The sequence below is a fragment of the Antrostomus carolinensis genome, unplaced genomic scaffold, assembly GCF_000700745.2.
Source record: "Antrostomus carolinensis isolate BGI_N321 unplaced genomic scaffold, ASM70074v2 scaffold21100, whole genome shotgun sequence".
Taxonomy (NCBI): Eukaryota; Metazoa; Chordata; class Aves; order Caprimulgiformes; family Caprimulgidae; genus Antrostomus; species Antrostomus carolinensis.
In genome coordinates, this window is record NW_010286742.1 from 42,166 (window position 1) to 61,081 (window position 18,916).

The 18,916-nt window shown below is 37.8% G+C and overlaps 1 protein-coding gene across 1 annotated transcript; it reads left to right on the plus strand.

The window, feature by feature from the left end:
- Positions 1-749: 749 nt before the first annotated feature.
- On the plus strand, positions 750-18,328 carry NUDT14 (nudix hydrolase 14; the record flags this gene model as incomplete). The annotated part of the gene is made up of 3 exons (XM_010177248.1): positions 750-814; positions 5,645-5,882; positions 18,088-18,328. Coding segments are annotated over 3 exons (544 nt in total), but the record flags the coding sequence as incomplete, so codon positions are not given.
- Between the last annotated feature and the right edge of the window lie 588 nt (positions 18,329-18,916).

The following is an 18,916-nucleotide window of genomic DNA, read 5'->3' on the forward strand; positions in this document are numbered from 1 at the left end:
ACTTTTGTTCTGCATTTTTTTAACTAGTAAAATCTGGGAGTAATTTAAGTGAAAAAGACAGCAGGGAACATCAGTACTCCACACTTTTAGAGCATCTCCAAAACTCAGCCTGGCAGGTTTCCCTATGATGCGTGTTTCAAACAACTAAAGAGGATGGGGGAAAAATGAAAATGTGACTTTTAAACCACTGAATGTGATAACAGTTAAAACTGCTTCTGGTTTAAATTTGTACATAATTGGCCTTGGATAGTGTCTATTTTAAGGCCCAAGCTCAGCAAGTAGTCACAGATAAGAGATGCTCTGTGCTTATACAGAAGTGTCTGGCTCTGAATCAGACTAGGCTGTACCTAAGAGTTAGAGTATCCTAATCTGGGACTGATATATGGGAAGAAAATGGTTTTATTTTTAATGATTTTTTTCTTGTTATTACTATCTAATAGCAATGTTCGTAGAGTTGGACTTTTTTTTTTCTATTGTGGAGAAAGAATTAATTAGTGGCTTACTTATCTGCATGGCAGGAGACAAAAGTGACTTAATTTTGGGTAAATTCTCATGGGCTTTAGGAACACAACCCATTATCTATCCCTCTTGATGGATTTTGGACAAGGATCTTGTTGCGTTGTGGCTTTAGTAATAAATCTTCTATGTATTTATGTAGTTAAAATTAAATTCACAAGATATAAGTTTAATAGTTCTGCATTAATCCTTCATAAAACATTGATCTTTTGTTTTTTTATCTTCCTCCACAGTGTGTCAATCCTGATCTTTAATACTTCTCGGCAGTGCTTTGTTGTGGTGAAGCAGTTCCGCCCAGGTAATCCTCTTTTTTTAGGTTTACTTTTGCTCTCTAGTGAAGCAAGCTTTTAAGGGTTTAGCAGTTAAAAGTTGGTGCATCTGTGGTGATAAAATCTTTGTTCTATATTCAGTTTCTTTGTGTGATAGCCCACCCTTTTCAGTTGGTCAGAATTTCTAACTAGGGAAATTTCTATTATAGATTAAACGAATGATCAGAGTAGCCTTATGTTCTAGTCATTGTTCTCTTTTGGATGAAATTACAAACAGCTCTACAGTGATCATGCAATGGATTACTTTTATTTCAACTTCTTCCTTGGCTTATCTAGCATTTAGTAGTCAGTTTCTTTGCAGAAGCACAATATTCCTTTTTTTCAATCTTAAATGTTCCTTTTTTTAATGTGTTATTGTGTGTTGTATACTTGGGAATTTAAAATGAGGCAAATTTAAGACTGTATGCTTTTTCATCAATATGAGGACAAGTTCATTTTACCAGTTATTGTTATGATTTTTGGTTAATATAGGGGGTTTTTTTCTGAGTTTTTGTATCAGTTATTTTAATTCAAAGCAATATTTACTTTTTGGAAGTTAAAAATTAAATGCATATTCTCTGCATGTTAATTAAAAAAAATCACAAGATATTTCACTGACTGTTGCTAAGAGACCATTTCAAGACTGTTCCTGGTAGACTTTATAGGAAACTTTAAAGGGTGGTGTCATGCTGTCCTTTCTTACTGACAGTGATTGACAGGCTCTTCAGTGTTGTGCAGTACTGTTATACTGACAGTGCATACTTCTCATGAAGTATTGACAATTATAAAGAGAAAGTGTTTATTTATTTGTTTATCAATAACCCAATGTCTTTTATTTGTCAGCCAAATAAAATGGTTTATATAGCTATGGCCCTCTTTGAAGCAATCTTATGCAGAAGCCTTCATATATGTGCGCATATATATATATATATATATATGTACTGAACACCAACATGTTCGTTACATTATCCCTATGGAAGGGTCAAATCTGCCTCGGAAGACTGGACTGTTCTTGGAGTTAAACTGTTCCAGAGGCTGGAGCTGCTCAGAAACCTGGCCTTAGGGGGAGTGGTCAGTCAGATACTCCATAGCAGTTCAGTGATCGTAGCCACGTTCTGGCATTACTCACATCACTCTAATTGTATTTCCATTCCTTGGTTATTTTCTGCCTTGGTGCCTGTTCCACGAACAAAAATTAAGGCTGAGACTTTTCTCATTGCTAGCTCCCATCAGGGTCCCACCAGGAAGGCAGTAGCTCATTTCTTGTGAGCAAACAGCTGTCACTCACTGACCAGGCATGTCCCCTGCACATGTGCTGGTTGACATATGTGCTTGCCTTTCCTTAGGGCGCAGTGTCTTCATCAGGTTTTCCCATTGAAGTCTGTGCTGCTTATAAAGGCAGTGATCCCTCCCTGTATGTACATCCCCACCCCATTCCCTTTGGCAGCACCAGCCCTTATGCAGCCACAGCAGAGGTTTTATATGGCTGCTAACAGGTAATTTTGAGGATTAAACAGTTTATTTGACTGGCCTGGAAGAGTTCATGCTGGCTTGAGGGGTGGCAGGAGCACACAACAGGAGTGAGGCAGACAGGACCATATTTTTCAGTGTGCTGTGGACTTGGATCATCTTGAATGAATCATTTGGAAAGAGAGAGAAAAAAATTACACATACATCTCAGTAGTTTCCATATGAGTTCCTCTCCAGTGACTGATTGGCCAAGGTCTTGGGCAGTGTTTATTTTGGTAGTTGACTGACCACACATTTGCAAATATAGTAAAATAATACATTCCTGTGAAAGGCCAGGGTTAGTATCTGTGAACATGTGCCCTTGTTTTCTTCATAGTAAGTATAGTCATTTTTCAATGGATTGTGGTGCTTATTTTTGCACTGACTTAAAAGGAAAGGTATCAAAGAACTGTATCATAAGCCATGTTCAGTTTCAGGAAGTATGAAACCCTGGAGCAACCAAAGAGAAATCAGAGGTTTAAAGAAAAGCTAGCATGTTCCCCAGTCAGCTTATCCCCTCTCATCCCTCAGTCTGTACTGTTGTTTTCTTCTCTTTAGGGATAGCAAACAAGTCCCTGTGTGTGAGTCATCTTAACAAGGCTGCTTTGAATAACAGTTATGCTCTTATTCAATGAGTGTGGTTGAGCCGTCTATCCTTTGTCCCAGCTTTGCAGGAAGGAAGGAAAGTAAATCAATTCTGCTGGAATTTCCACTCTGAGACTTCTTGCAGCTGAGTAGCTGCAGGATAATTAGTTTAGATGTTTAATGAGCACTGGATAGTTGTTTTAGTCCTCACTGTGCTGCTGCTCATCACATGTGTCCATCTGATGATGGAGGAGACTGCCCAGTGATGATGTCAGTTTCTGACCGAAGTACCATAAGCCATCAGAAGACAAGAGAGCAGTCAGACATGGGAGTAGCGGATAGTTGAGTGCGCTAGGAGCTGAGTTCTGGCTTCTAGTTTCTGCTCTCTGAACAATTTTGTGCATTTGCAATAAGCTGACAGCCTGTGATGAGGAAGAGGAGAGTCACAGGTTTCCCTTCGAAGAATGTCGCATAGCCAGTAAGCCACAGACTGCTTTTCCATCCAGTACTTGATCTGCCCTGGTGCATCACTTGTGTCGTCAGTTTTGCAGCTTCAGGAGAGGTATGGGGGACTGCTCTGTTCCCTGATAACTAACAGGCAGTTTTGTTTTCTAGGCTTTGCTTGTCTATGAGAGATGAATTGCTTTTGAACCTTTCCGAGCCTGCTGATAATGAATTCACACTGCAATTCCTTAGTGAATTCTCTAATTTTTGGGCTCTTACAGAAGTGGCTGGTACTGCTTCTTTTCTTCCTTATCTGCAGAGAAAAGCTGTTAGTGTGCTTTGAGTGCTGGCTTTGCTCTGGAGAGGCATTGCTGGATTGGGTCCTTTTGGAAATGTAGGTTTTGATCTACATGGAGCCCAGTTGTGTTGGGGGAGAACTAGAATGGCAGGTACCTGCCAGAATTACAGGATGGGTTTCAGGGATTCAAGAGACTTGTAACAGAGAGTTACTTCAGTCACAGGTTCATATTTCTGTACCCACACTCTTACCTGCATCCTCTGTTGGTGCCCACGTCCTGTACAGGGATGTATGCATTGTTCCTTTGTGTATTTACTGACACAGATAAATCAATACTGAAAAAGTAACACAATCTTAAGAGTATTTGGCTCATCTCAGAAAGATCCTGGAAGTAGTTGTCATTTATGATAATTGTCATAGCTTTTAGAAGTTTCGGGAATAATTACAATAGACACCCTTCAAGGATCTGTCCTTCAGACTGCATGGATTTATTTTTTTTTTTCCACTTTCTTACTGCATTTTAAGAAGAAAACTGAGCTCTAGTCATGTTTTTCAACTAAGAAATGGAAGCTCCTTTCCTTAAATGTTTGAATCTTAAAGACTTAGATGTACCTACAGCAAACAGCTTTGAAAGTTTTAAGTTCCAGAGAAAGATTAATTTTGGGGCAAACTTCTGCACTTGGTCTTTCTTTTTAGGCTGATCTAGACACCTCCCTTTCAAGTGCTGATCTTGCTATACTACGATTCTGAGGCAAGAAGCATTATAGAAGCAGCCTAAGCTCAAACTTCTGGGGTATAAACTCTTCCTCAGAAAACAAATGCTTGAGAAGTCACTGTGGTACTTTACTTCTATGCGACAACATTTCTTTAGGGGCCTTGTATATCAGAGTTTCAAGAAATAATAAGCTAAATCCAGGAACTGGAAGAACAAAAAGTTGTTCATGAAAATTGAGCTCTTTTATATACCAGTTCTTTAGATTTAGAATGGAAAATAAAAGATAAGCTCATTTGAAAACTATGTTATGTATATATGAAATATGTATATAAAATATTTGAATGGAATAAAAAGGTTTCAAATTTAAAGTAGTTTTATTCAGAATGTTTTATAACACTTCTTGGTAACCTTTCATGAAAAGCAAAGTGATAGACATGAGGAAATTTCAAAGAAGAAACAGGTGGGATATACCTGTAAACTAAAGTTACAATGACTGGAATTGTCAGTTGTGATTCTTTGTGTGTAAATGTCCAGTCCTACAGTTCTCACTCAGGCAAAATTTCTGTTGACGTCAGTGAGAGGTTTTGCTTAAATAAGGACTAAAATCTGACATTTGCACTTTCTTTAGGGGTGCATTACAGTGGCAGCTGTTTGTAGATTAATCCAAGAAGTCTTTTTCAGACTCCACGCAGGAATCTGTGCAAGGAACTATATGTTCAAAAGAGGGTTGGTGGAGTTTTTTTCAAACAAACATACATGCTTTTCATACCCTTTCTAAATAACAGCTGAGTTGACAGGCTGAAAGACTCATCATTGTGCACATGGTACATAATGTGCAACCCAACTTTCCTGCAAGATAACTGCATAGTTTAAATTAAATCCTGATATCCGTGTTGCCCAACAAATGGAAGCTGTTTGGAGCTTCTGGGACTTAGACTTGGATGAACTATCTTCCATGTATATATGTATCTTTTTTTTAAGGTGTGCCTGAATTAATTCTGAATGTTGTAAGCACAAATAGAGTTTAAAGAATAATTTTACAGAAATGGCAAGAGAACCTTTGTTGTCTGAAATTCCTATTTCAGTGTGTTGTAATTTTAATGGATAACACAGCAGAATTCCTGGCTACTCTCAGGTGCTCTGACAGTTACAAATTCCCCAGCAAAATTTGTGTGTAACTTTTTTTTGTTTTTAAATGAATAAATTAAAAAAACCCCAAACCTTCTTGTTTCTTTTTCTCTTGTTTGTTTGTTTATTTGTTTTTTAAAGCTGTTTATATGTGTGAAGTAGAAAGGCATCATCCTCAAGTCTTTCAGAATCAGGACAAGGAGAACTTCTCTCATCTAGAGGATCCCTTACCTGCTGTGGTAGGAGTGACCTATGAACTCTGTGCTGGCATCGTAGACAAACCAGACCTTTCCTTAGAAGAAATTGCATGTGGGGAAGTCTTAGAAGAGTGTGGCTATCGTGTTCCTGCTACAGACCTAAGGAGAATCACTTCTTACAGGTGAATAGCAGTAAGTTAAAACACTGCATTTTGTTGTTTCACAGATTTCTGAAGTGTCTTACATGTACATTAATGTTCCCTGTTACCTTGTCTAAGCAGTGTGTTGGAAGAACGTAGACATCTGAAAGTATGTGAAAGGTGTAATTTTCTGCAAGTGAGAGGAGTGTTTACAGAGACTTAAAGAATTATAAACTCATAATTACGGGATTGCATTCCGAGTAGTAATGATACTATTGTGATTTATTACAAAAAAACTATTAGATCTGGGAAAAGTTGCATTGGGCTCTTAAGAGCAGTTTGTCATATTGCTAGAAAACAGCCTGTCTTTATTGTGTCAGGCATTTTCCATCTCTGATCTTTATTATTCTGATTAACAATAGAAGCTGCTCAAGATGGACTCTGATTTTCTATTATCACAACTTCGTAGAAGCATGAGAACTTGTACCATTAGATCTAGACACTAGATAATATTTGGGCTGTAATTAAGGCTTCTTTGAACTGAACTACTTTGAGTTATATATATTTTTACAGGGTTTTAAATAGTTATTGAAATAGATTTTAACATGTTTTAAGACATGTGTTAGGAGTAAGAGGAAAACTTCATATGTAAGAGGAAGAATAGTTGTTAGAGGGCAAAAAAAACTGAAACAAAAACCCCTCAGGAGAAACTGCACACAGTTTTAATCCCATTATATCTTCTCTCCAGCTTTTACTATTGTTATCCAAAATGTATGTATGTTTGTATTTTACAGAGAAAGCAGGTTTTTTACTTTCTTTATTTTGCTTGACATCTCCATTGAACCAGGCCCTGTCATTGGTTTTTAATTTGGGAACTGAATACAAATCCACAGCTGTCAATCCTGGCAAATGTTATTTCCTGCTGGATTAACAAGCAGTGCTTCTGTTGAGAGGAGGGGGTGAATCACAGGAGCTGTCTTTTACAACTCCTTGAAACTAGATTAAGGGTTTGTTCGACTGCAAGAAAAATTGCCTGCTAGATTTATAAGCAAAAGCTGTCTATAGAATTTCATAGGTTGGGTGACATGGACAGGCCACAGCATGCAGACATATACATATGTATGTGTACTTATGCATGTGTATATGAACACAAAATAGGAAGAGTAGAATATAAGTAGTTTGTAGCTTCAGTATAGAGGTTTGACTCAACATTAACAATTTACATCTGCCTGAAACACTGTATGGTTTTTGGTTGAAAAATGTCTTTGTATCTTACAGGTGGTTGTTCTTTCAGTTGCCTTTTTTTGTTGTTTTTAATTGCACTGACTTGCAAAGAGAGTATACAATTGGAGTTTTCTCTGTTGAGAGCCATGCAAGGGGCACTTAATATGTTAATCCTCCAATCCTGCTTTGTCTCTGTGGGCACAGCTTTCTGTTCATGGAGATCCATGCTGAAGTCAGAAGGGCTGGTATAGTATTTACTTTTTTAGATTAATATGAAATGTTGAAGCATCAAAGATGGTATTTTACAGTTTCTTTTGATGGATTTCCTGTGCTCTCTATTAGAATTTTATTCTAAATGTTATGGTCTTCCTATTAGGAGTGTCCTGTTCTTTTTCCTTCAGCCAAAGGCTGAAGCATACCTGCCTGATCCTTGAGGACTTGATGCAAAGACAGGAAGTAATTGGTTCCTCTATGGTCTACTAAGGACATTTTTTCTGTAATGGCTATATTGCATATAAGAATTTCTGGGTTTTTTCTAAGTGTAACAGGTTTTTCTAAATGGTTTATGCTATTTCATGCTGCGATGGTCAATACAAAGCGTTGACATAAAGCAGTACATTAATGCATATGCATGCCATTAATAATTACAATACATTATGCACTTCTATTATTATCTTTCATCCCAGTGATCCATGTAATAGTTGCTCTACATTATTTATTGATCCAGTGCACCAGGTCACAGAGAAGCCTTAGAAAAGAGAATTGGAAAGAATTTTTGGAGGATCTCACCTAGACTGCTCCTCTTCCAAAGATCAAGCTCAACTGGATTTGAATCACTTCTGGCAGCTATGCATCTGTGCTTCCTCTAAAATCTGATCATTTCACAGCCTCTCCAGGCATTCTGTCTGAAGTGTCCAACAATCTGTACCATGAGCAAGTTTTTCTTCATATCTTGCCTAAACTTCCCTTTTTTGACTTCAAACCTGTGACTTACTATCCTGTTCCCAGGAGACATAAAGTACTTCTAGACCTTCCATGTATTTGTTTGACCACATCTCCACTTTATTTTATTTTAACCTATGCAAAACTATCTTAGTTAATTTGAGCTTTCTCTTTAGGCCATGTTTTCTATCTGTCTGATCATTCTTTCTGCTGTCCTCTTCCTTCTATCCATCTGGTCTGCATGTTTCTTAAAAACATAGTGCCTAAAGTGGAGCAAAGTATTTTAGCAGGGGCTTTGCCAGTGTCATACAGAGTGGAAGCATTACTTCCCTAGTCTTATAGATGATGTTGTTTATAGGCTGTAGTTTGATGTTTGCCTTTTTTGCAGTGGCATTATGTTGTTGACTTATGGTCCACAAAGCCTCTCCTATCTCAAAACTGTTTTCTGCAGCAGTACTGCACTGTCATTCACCTCCTCTCTGTATTTGTGCAGTTCATTATTCCTGCCTGAACACCGGGCCTTGAACTTGTCTTTACTGAATTGCACCCTATTTTTTCAGATCATTTCTCCAAGTTGTTGGAATGATTTTGAATTCTAATATTCATTTTTAGTTTCTTATAAATGATCTCTCTCAGCTTTGCTACCTGCAGTCTGTATTTCAACATGCAAGTCCTAAAACAAAATATTTAACTATATTGAATGAAGGATAGTCTCCAGTGGAATGCTATTTAGTTTGTATTTCCAATTTGACAGTGATATCCATTCCATGAGTATCATTTTCATACTAATTTTACACCTATTTCACAGTTTCTTTGATTTCTAAGTATATCACGATCTCCTGACTCCTTAATGAAACTGTCACATTAGATGATAGCCTTAATAAACTGAAGTTACATTGTTTGTGTTGCTGCCCTTATCCACAAGACCTGTTATCCTATTAGAGCTGATATTTGTTTGTCTGCACTTGATATATTCCTGACAAATCTGTTAGCTGTTCCTTTCTCAATGCAAAAAAGCCCATATTAAAATACTTAGATAATTCATAATTACTGAGTAAGTCGTTGGATTTTTGTGGATGAAAACTGAGTTGTGTGCACGGTGAAAAGGCTTTTGTATAAATGAGGGTTTCTATGTCATCACACCCTTGGGTCTGAAGGCAACAAGTTGTCTTCTTTTCCTGATGACACCTCTTTCTGGAATCATGGTCAAGAGAAGGAAATTGCCTGGCTGGAATAAAAGCAGGACTTGAGCTAGACATTACAGAAGGACATGGAAAGCTGAAGACACATCAAAAGTAAAGGGAAAAATGATTTTGGCTTGGGAGGTCAATATAGTTCTGTGGCTAATGGTTTGAGAAGGGGAGGTCATGGACAATGTGCAGGGAGAACTTAAAGCAGGGGGAAAAATGGAATAGAAGAAGCAATGAAGGAACAACACAGAAAAAACATGAACTGAGAACTAAAGGGATACAGGGAAAGTAGGTTCATGGTGGTGGAGAAGAATTGTCTTTAACAAAATGGGGAAAGTACTTAGGCTGTGTTCAGGTGAAGTTTACTATGTTCCCAAGCAGTGGGTGCAGTAAAGATTGGAGGTAATCTGAAGATAGCATTTTTGCATTTTTTTTCTCATATATTATCGGGGCCTGCAGCAGTGGTTTGGAGGGAATTTTTATTTTTTTTCATGTTTCTCAGCTAACCAGAAGAGGTTAACTATGGTACTACTACAGATACTTCAGAAGCACATAGAATTAAGCCATTGGACCATATTCTTAAGCTCTGTCAAAGCTCCTGTGGCATATACTCATCAGATAGAAGTCAGGCACTGAATTAAGCAGATCTCAGACTCAATTACTTTGAATGATCCACAGAGTAGTTGTGGAGTCAATGAGAAATCAGGAAAGAAGCCAGGAGTTGAGGAATTTACGCTAGTGGTGCAAGAGTCTTAGGAACAAGTTGTTCTAGCAACAGGAGGACAGTATGGAGTGGGTGAATGAAGGAGACTGGACTGGGGGCAGGTAATGAGAAACGCAAACATATTAAGAGGGACTTGATTGGAGGGAGTCAGAGGAATCACGCTTTGAAGAATTAGAAATGTCTGTTCCTATTGCAGAAAAATGCCAGCCTGAAGGTGAGTTTCAGTGCAAATGGTTCATTGTGCTGTGTAGATAGAGGCAGGAATCATTCAGAAAAAAATCTGTATTGTTTGCAGCCTGTGTGGTGACTTTCCTCTTGTCATCATGGCTACACAAACTGCTACTTTTGAGCTTGGCGTGCAATAACCTCATTTTGGTATTACAAAAAGTTTGTTTTCTATTCTGGCAGCAGCTAATCCACTTTTGGAGGCTTCCTAAAAGTTATGGTCAACTATATGTGTGGCTTCACTCAGAAGTGGCATAGATGGTAGATGCGAGGGATGTAAAGGAACCATTTAGATCAATAATAAAATGAAGCTAATACTGTAGTAGTATAATTGTAAACTGAGGCTTCATGAAATCATTGTCAGTTAAATTGTTAATTTTCAAAAGCTTTAAACCAAATCTGTGGGATTCCCTCCAGGTTTGGGTTTTGTTGTTTTGTTGATTTTTTTTTTTCCTTAAATGCAAAATTTTGTTAGTGAACAACTTTAGACTTGTTCATATATCAGATATGACAAATTTTGTATCTGTCATGGTATCCCAGCCTTTTTCAGTTTTAATCCCATGTGAAATTCAGCTGTGAGTTGGTTTCTTAGGTTGAAGTACTTCCAGCTATCTTCCTTGAGACTTGTTTCTTTATAAGGCAGGGGCAGGGAAATACGTTGTTGTTGTTGTTAAAGATGTTATTATTGCTATTGCAACTTCCAGTATTTTCTTTTAGTTCTTGAAATGTTTGGTCTTTTTGAAGAATATTTATAAAATTGTTTGGACTTACATAACACCTCAGAGCATAAGGATAAAATTGAACCAGAGCTTCAATTCAGAGCTTTATTTTCTCCCAGAGGTTGTAATAAACTCTTGGCTATGAATTGGATACAATAGGAGCTGCAGATTCTCAGCCCTGCTGCAAAAAAAAAATCCAATGGATTAGTTTAAGGGCCTAACTATATTAACATAGGTACTTACTTTAATCTTCCTGCATTTGATTTTTTTCCAAAAGTATACAACAAAGAAGAGTATTCATTGAATTAATATTGGCTGTTCCAATTACGGTGCTATGGCTATTAGCCCCTGTGCAATGAGGTAAAAATGGTTTGTATTCACAGGTTATTATGTAGAAAGAATAATAGCCTTGAAAATGTTGGAGTGCATTATAATTAGAAAGATCACCTGCTAGTACACCTGTTGGGTGATGGCATAATGTAATATAATTTTATGTTAATTACTTCTCCGCTTTTTTCCTGCACCTGCTGCTTATAATGTCAGAACTGTACAAAGGTCTTAAGAAGTGACAATAGGAGCTGCATGTCACTGTTCATCAGCTTACATGTTGCATGCCTAAATAGATCTTGATTGCAGCATAAATAACAGAGATTTGTGCCACATTTATTTGTAAACATGAATTATGTATTCACTATATACCCAAATTCTGCGTCCAAATGGTTTACATCTCATAAAATGATACATTGCATTTAAGAATTTTCCCTTCAAGTGTGTCAAATTGAAATGAAAATATTTATTTCTTTGCTGAACGGAACAGGTAAATGTTGATTGTTTATAGATTTCATATTTGTTAAATATTAAGAAATTATGAGAAATTTAGCTTTTGGTTGCTGTCTGGCAGAAATCTGAGTTAAACTGATAATTATTCACAATGGTAAGTCAATTTATTTCTTACCCACGTTGCAGCAGATGAGTAGAGTATGAGATATTGTTTATTTTCTCATACACATTTGTTCCTTCAAATTAAAAATGTAATATTTATGAATGTCATAATTGTGAATGTAATAATTGGTTGGTGTAGATGAGCACCCAGACACGAAAAGGTGGCAGAGCTGACCTGGAGTACATGCTTTGAATGTCGACCCTGCTTACAGATGTGCACATGTGCATGCACACGTGTGCGTGTACACACCTGGTTCGAAGAAAAAACTCACTCTTACTGAGCATAGGCAGGCATGCAAGGTGGACTCCATCCCACTTGTGGCTTTTACACACTACTAAACATTTTATTTCTTTTTGAGCAATAAGATTCTGTTAACCACTGTATGTATGTAAGTTATCTTTAACTTATGAACTTAGATATGATGAGTGAAAAGTCCCATTTTGTGAGTTCTCTTTCTCATGCTATGTATTTCCTCATACATTTAATAAAAGAGAAGAGGTAAAGGAGGGCTTTGTGATAGCTGCTATTGCTGTGTTTCACAAACAGATTGGAGTGACAGTCTCTTGTGTTTTCCCTGGTCTAAGAGGGAAGTAGACAGAAAATTCTCTAGTTACAGGCTCACTCTGCCAGCCAGTCCCACCTATGGGAAGGAGGTAAGGAGAAGCACGTTGCAGTCATTCTGCAGAAACTGCTTCTCCACTGTACTGTTGCCTACAAATGTGTGGCCTACAGCTTTGAAAGCCATAGCATTATTTAATCACAGTGTTTGAGTGTTTTATTTAAAATGAAATCTGGGAATGCAGCATACAACCTTGTTTTGATGTGTTAAAATTACATTTAAGTTACTATTGTGATGAAAACCATACCACTTTGGTATCCTTGCTTTGACATGCTTACATTCTTAGACTTGCTTTTGTCAAAGGTAATGGAGGTTTCTAATTGTCTCTGAAGCAACGCCGACAGTTTAGTGCTAATAGACTTTTGGTTTTAAAAATCTCTGTCTGTTGAAGTTACAGGGTTTGTGAGCTTAAGCCCTAACGATTTCACAAAGTATTTGTCAGCCATGTAGCTGTTAATTGAATCAACTATAGACTTTGCATAGGAAACTGATCCTCATGATAAAGAGACGAAGAAAACAGAGCTGTGTTTTGTATAGATCATTTGCATTTGTCCCACAGTGGTAAATAAGAGTCAAGCACTGTACAGACACATCAAAATACTTTTGGAACAATCAGCTAGGTCAAGCCAGGCTGAGTAGGTCTGGGTCAGTATGAGCCATGACATGGCTGGTCTGGGCAACATGGTGCTGAACCCTTGGAGTGAGACTGAAGCCTGACATCTCACTCTGGGGCTGGTTCAGACCCTGCTTGCCCTCCGCCAAACCAAGCCTCTCTTGTGCTGGGATGGGGAGACACCTTTATCTGGAAGGTGGTTTTCCCAGGGGGAACTCATCACTTGCAGTTCGGGTGTGCTGACCCCTGTGATTTTCACAGATGCAAAGCTAATGAATATAGCTGTAATCTGTTAATAAGTGACTCATTTCAGACCATGGCAAAAGCATTTTATTTGTAATGTGAAATACTAGGGCAAGAAAAAGCATTTATCCCAGACTTGGGATAGAGGAAGAAGGTGGTGGAAAAAGGAATATAACCATGAATGAAAATCACATCAAAATTCCTTAAACATCATACTCAGAAAGTACAAGTAAGTGTGCAAAAGCATGGGAAGTTCCTAGTGACAGATAAACCTGAAAGCGTAATAGCAGCCCGTTGCCTCCTTACCAGTCAGACCCACCTTCTCCCTGTCTCCTCTCTTCCTCCTCTGGCCCCAGATGCCCCAAATCACTGAAAGTTTTACACATTTTCCAAGGGTATGTGTTAAAACACTTTATTATTTCAACCACATGGAGGCTCAGAACGGCTTCAAAGCAACAAACCTGCTAACTTTTCATTTCTATAAAATGACAAGTGAAATGTCAATAGCATTGATTTTTGGACAATTTTCTAAGGAGAGGCAGGATACATTAATATCTAAGAGTCTGGAAATGTAGTGAAAGACAGCAGTAGGTAATATGGGAGAATATTTAATTTAGTGATGGACATTCCACATGAATCCATGCAAAAATAATTGACTGGCAAAGTAAGCCAGAGCATTTAGAGAAAGAAATACCAAATAAAAAATGGTAAGAAATATACTTTTTAAATGAATTAAAGTATATTCCCATATCTTTCAACCTCTTTCTGAAATCATTGAAATAATCATATAGTTACACAATAAAAAGCTGTGAATATGTATATAAGTAATGTCAAAGTCAGCCATTTAAATAGTGAGGGGATTCTGAGTAGTCTTAGAAATGTTAAATTTGCTATTTTAGTGGGAAAAGAGTAGAATAGAATAACATAAGTATTAATACCAGCAGTCTTTGATTTCATTTATAGTTTATTTGGAAGTTTTTATTAGTTTTTAATGAATAACTCATGGAAAAGGTGCATCAGAGAAAGATGAGTTAGGTAATCAAATAAGAAAGAATGAACATGTGGGTATGTTCATTCTTCCCTTGAATATGTATTGTTGCAAACTTTTCATTGGTTTCTGTGGCAAATTATATGCCAGTGTATGCGAAGAAATGCCATAACTTTTGGCATCATAACAAAGGAAAGACATTGATGACCAGTACTTTCCTCTTTTAAAGTATATTCAGTGTAGTAGCCACTCTTGGTGTATTTAGTTCATAAGAAAGAAACACTGATTTAATAGAAGTGTCATATGAGTAAATACAATGAAATAATGGCCAGTTGAAATCACTCAATGCTTTTTGAACTACAGTGGCAAAAAATTAATCTTATGGTGTAGCACCTCAGGAAGCAGTTTTCCTTTACTTTACAGAAAAGATGTGTGGAAGGTGAACTCCTGTGATTTCCACAGCTGCAGCTACTTAATTTGTAAATGGTCACAGGTGGTATAGAAGGAGATTATGCTGTAAATAATCCAGTCTGAACATTCTTATAGAAGGGCTTCTTAAATAAAGTCTCTGTGTTTTTGTATATAACCTTTACATAGTATCAGGTGGACATGGGTTTAGTCAATTTAAGAGCATTTTCATCCTCCAGGTGGACACCCCAGATGAAGTTCAGACTTGACACTCATCAGAAACAGCATTAAATATATTATGCACAGTCCTGTGTTTTTTCATAGTATGTGGAGACTAGCAAGCTGCATTATTTGTCTTGCAAATTTTAGAGTATACATTAACATGTGCTTTTTATTCTTATTATCAGTTACCAAAAAACAATCTCTGAACCCCAGGCTTCCTATTTTTATTTAATGACTAAAAATGCAGTTCTTGCAGAAACAGTTGAAGAACAAGTAATCACTACATAGAGAGAAAAACAAATCTCTATCTCTAGTTGGTTTAAAAAAAAATCCTTTCTGCCTCCTCATACAAGAAAAAGAGGAGGAAAAGAGGGAACAAAAAATGAGCAAACAATGTACTATTCCATTACAAATACATTCTCTCAGTGAAGCTCCTTCCAATGGACATACCAATGACAGTGAGGAGTGGGTAGTACACGGGTCAGTGGTCAGTGACAGATATCAAGGTGACTAAGCTGGGGGAGACTGTTCTCTGAATGATCAGAGCTTAAGTAGCCACCTGCGATGGATTGTGAAATGGATCTGTTTGCTCTTAAGCAGTATTTGATTTCCAGAGTTGCTTTCTAACATTATATATTATTGCTTGATAATACCAAGAAAACTATATTGTATTTTAACACAAAGGGCATCTAGTAGAGTCTGCCATCATCCTCATGGCAGAAAGGGCACTGATGACAGCACAAATGGTGAGCATAAAAAACAATAATTCCAACTTCTGCAAGCTGGTTGCTGATAGCAACTTGATGAAAAATCATAGAATCATAGAATGGTTTGGGTTGGAAGGGACCTTAAAGATCATCTAGTTCCACCCCCCCTGCCATGAGCAGGGACACCTTACACTAGATCAGGTTACTCAAAGCCTCATCCACCCTGGTCTTAAACACTTCCAGGGAGGGGGCATCTACAACCTCTTTGGGCAACCTGTTCCAGTGTCTCACCACCCTCACACTAAAGAACTTCTTCCTAATATCTAATCTAAACCTACCCTCTTTCAGTTTAAAGCCATTCCCCCTAGTTCTGTCATTAACTGCCCTAACGAAAAGTCCCTCCCCAGCTTTCTTATAGGCCCCCTTCAGGTATTGGAAGGCCGCTATAAGATCTCCCCTAAGCCTTCTCTTCTCCAGGCTGAACAGCTCCAGCTCTTTCAGCCTGTCTTCATAGGAGAGGTGTTCCAGCCCTCGGATCATCCTCGTGGCCCTATGAGTTTACCTTACTTTTATAATGAGATCAAATGATTAAGCCAGCATGGTAGGCCCAGTCTGCAACTCCTGCTGCTTCCAAAGTCTGCATTTGCGTTGTGTGTTGTGCTGTCTGCTGGTTGGATCTTCAGTTGAGGCGAGATGAGTGGCAGCATGGCTGGTGAATAGCATTTCTCTTCCAGGCAGCTTCCTGTCAGAGAAGGGAAAAGGGAGTGTGGCATGGGGAGTCCTAAGAAGACATTTGATGTGGTGCCAGGGGCACATACAGTCTGTGGATGATTGTCAGCCCTGGATGGCTCTTTTATTGGCAAACCATCTCTGATGGTCATCAGAATAGCGTACAAATACCAAGGACAGTGGCTGCAGAGAAGAAGCCCTTAAGGAAAGTAAATACTGAATCAGGTTGGCTGAGGAAGGTTGTTATGTACTTTGATGAAAGTGGAAAAAAAGAGAAAAAACGTTAGTCTTGCCTCTTGCTGCATCCTGGTAGGTCACATTTTGTTGCTTAAAACATGTATCAAAAAAACCACTACTGGCACTAAAATAAAGTGATGAGCCCAAAATGAAAGAAATCCCATAGCAGCTTTCAAAGTCCCTGCAAGTGCCAAAGATGAGGTTAAGTTTCTCTCCTTAGCTATACAGGAATGATTCTGGAAGAGTGAAACATCTTACCCAATGTCACAGAATGTATCAGTAGTAATTCTAGAAGAATTCACTGGTTTGGTCCCTATTCTGTGTTTAAAAAAAATAATGTATGTTGATGTAAAAAAAAAACTTCAATAATCACTATTAATTCTCCAAACAAAATAATTGCCAGTGTTCTTAGAAAACTGAGAGACAAATGATTAATTCCTGCTATGGAGTGAGATTTATGCTGGATTAACTGAAAGATTTAGTTGACTAATGGTTGTGTAAGTATTGATATACACTCCAAGATCTACAAATCTTATGTATGTATAATAATAATAATAATACAGAAGCTAATTTTTTAGCTTGCCCTAATGTGTCATTCATAGTTTCAGTGAACTTTGGGTCCAGATTCAATGTGAAAAGTCATTTGTAATCTTCTGAAATGAAGAAATTGCGATTACGAAGTGAATATTTTCTTGGAAGGACTAAATGAGTGGATTTTGTACTTATCCCTTATTTAATAATACTTAAATGAAATAGTCCTAAGGGAATAGAGGATTAATGAATAAGAAGTATAATACACAGCAAGTGGTCTAGCTGAAGAAAGACTACATAATCTAAAATATCCTCAATTAAATCCACTGCAGCAAATTTAGCAGGGAGACTGAATTACTTCAGATAGATGCGTGCTTGCAGCGGTCCCTTTGGGTCAAGGCTAAAGTTCAGGAAGGATAGAGAAAGACTCTCAGGCTGCCTTTCTGTTCGTGTGAGTATGCAGTACATGAGTAGAGGACTCCAGCTGTGAATGGACATAATCTTTTTAAGAGTAAAAAATCTAAATATTTGTGTAAAAACCAACAAAAATACAGATACACTGAGGAGCTTCATTCTGTTGTTTGTAAATCTCTGTGAGTCATAGTGCAGTCCAGCTCGCACTAAGGTCAGCTGAAAAACCTTCTGTTGACTTCAGTGTATGTAGAACAACAGTTCACCAATTCAAAAACTATTTTTTTTCATTTTCTCCCAAACATTTTTCCAGAGTTGCAGAATATATTTGAAGACAGAAAGGTTCATATGCAACTGTATTCAAAAGTGTTGGTATTTCTGCATGAAAGTTGCAATCAGTTTCTGTATTAATGAAACAGCATTTATAGGCTCTAAATTGCATTAGTAGAGAGTAAGGAAATGAATTTTGATGTTGCTTAGTGACACAAGTTAAGGACCCAGGTTTCCATTCCTAGTTACTAGCTACCTTCTTTTTATCTAAAACCAAGTTTTTTCTTGCTGCTTTTTTCCAGGTCTGGAGTTGGTGTGGCAGGTTCTCGGCAGACGTTATTTTATGCAGAAGTAACAGACCAGATGAGAACTAGTGAAGGAGGTGGCCAGCCTGAAGAAGGAGAGCTGATTGAAGTTGTAGAAATACCTTTAGAAGACTCCATGAAGTTTGCTTACGATGAGACTCTCCCGAAGACAATGGGTGTCATTTTCAGCTTTATGTGGTTCCAAAACAACATAGCACCCTACCTACCAAAAAAGTGAAATCAAAGCACCATGATTTTAAGAAAAGCTTTCCTGCTGGTTCTGTGGATACAGAAAACTGCAAATCTGCCTCGATCAACTCAACTTTTCACAGAGCAAATCTTTCTTAAAATAAATTTGAAAGTAAAATCTGAATTAAAATCCTGACCCAATTTCCATCATTAGCAAAACACTTACTGGCTTCACTGGGGCCAGGGTTGGCCTCTGAGAGGCAAATGTTGATTTTTGCACAAAGGCTAAGTAAATGTGTCCAGTTCTCCTTTGTCATGGCACTGCTCTACCACTATTTTGAAGAGCTGCTCAGGACCAGCTGCTATACCAGCCTGTCACTGTGGTCTGCATGTACTGGCAGCTGTGTATTCTCCGTAGGTCCTGATATTTCTTTGGGGGGAGGCAACAAACCTTCATAGTCACAGATACCCTAACTGTGTTCCTGAGTTCCGCACAGCTTTCAGGGAGCAGATTTCTCAGTGGTGTTTAGTTCCTGTACAGAGGAAACGTTTGCATTTCTGAACACGCAAACCTTTATTCCATAAGCAAACATGTTTGTAAATCCTTCTGCTAATGTGTCATTTTGACAATAGACCA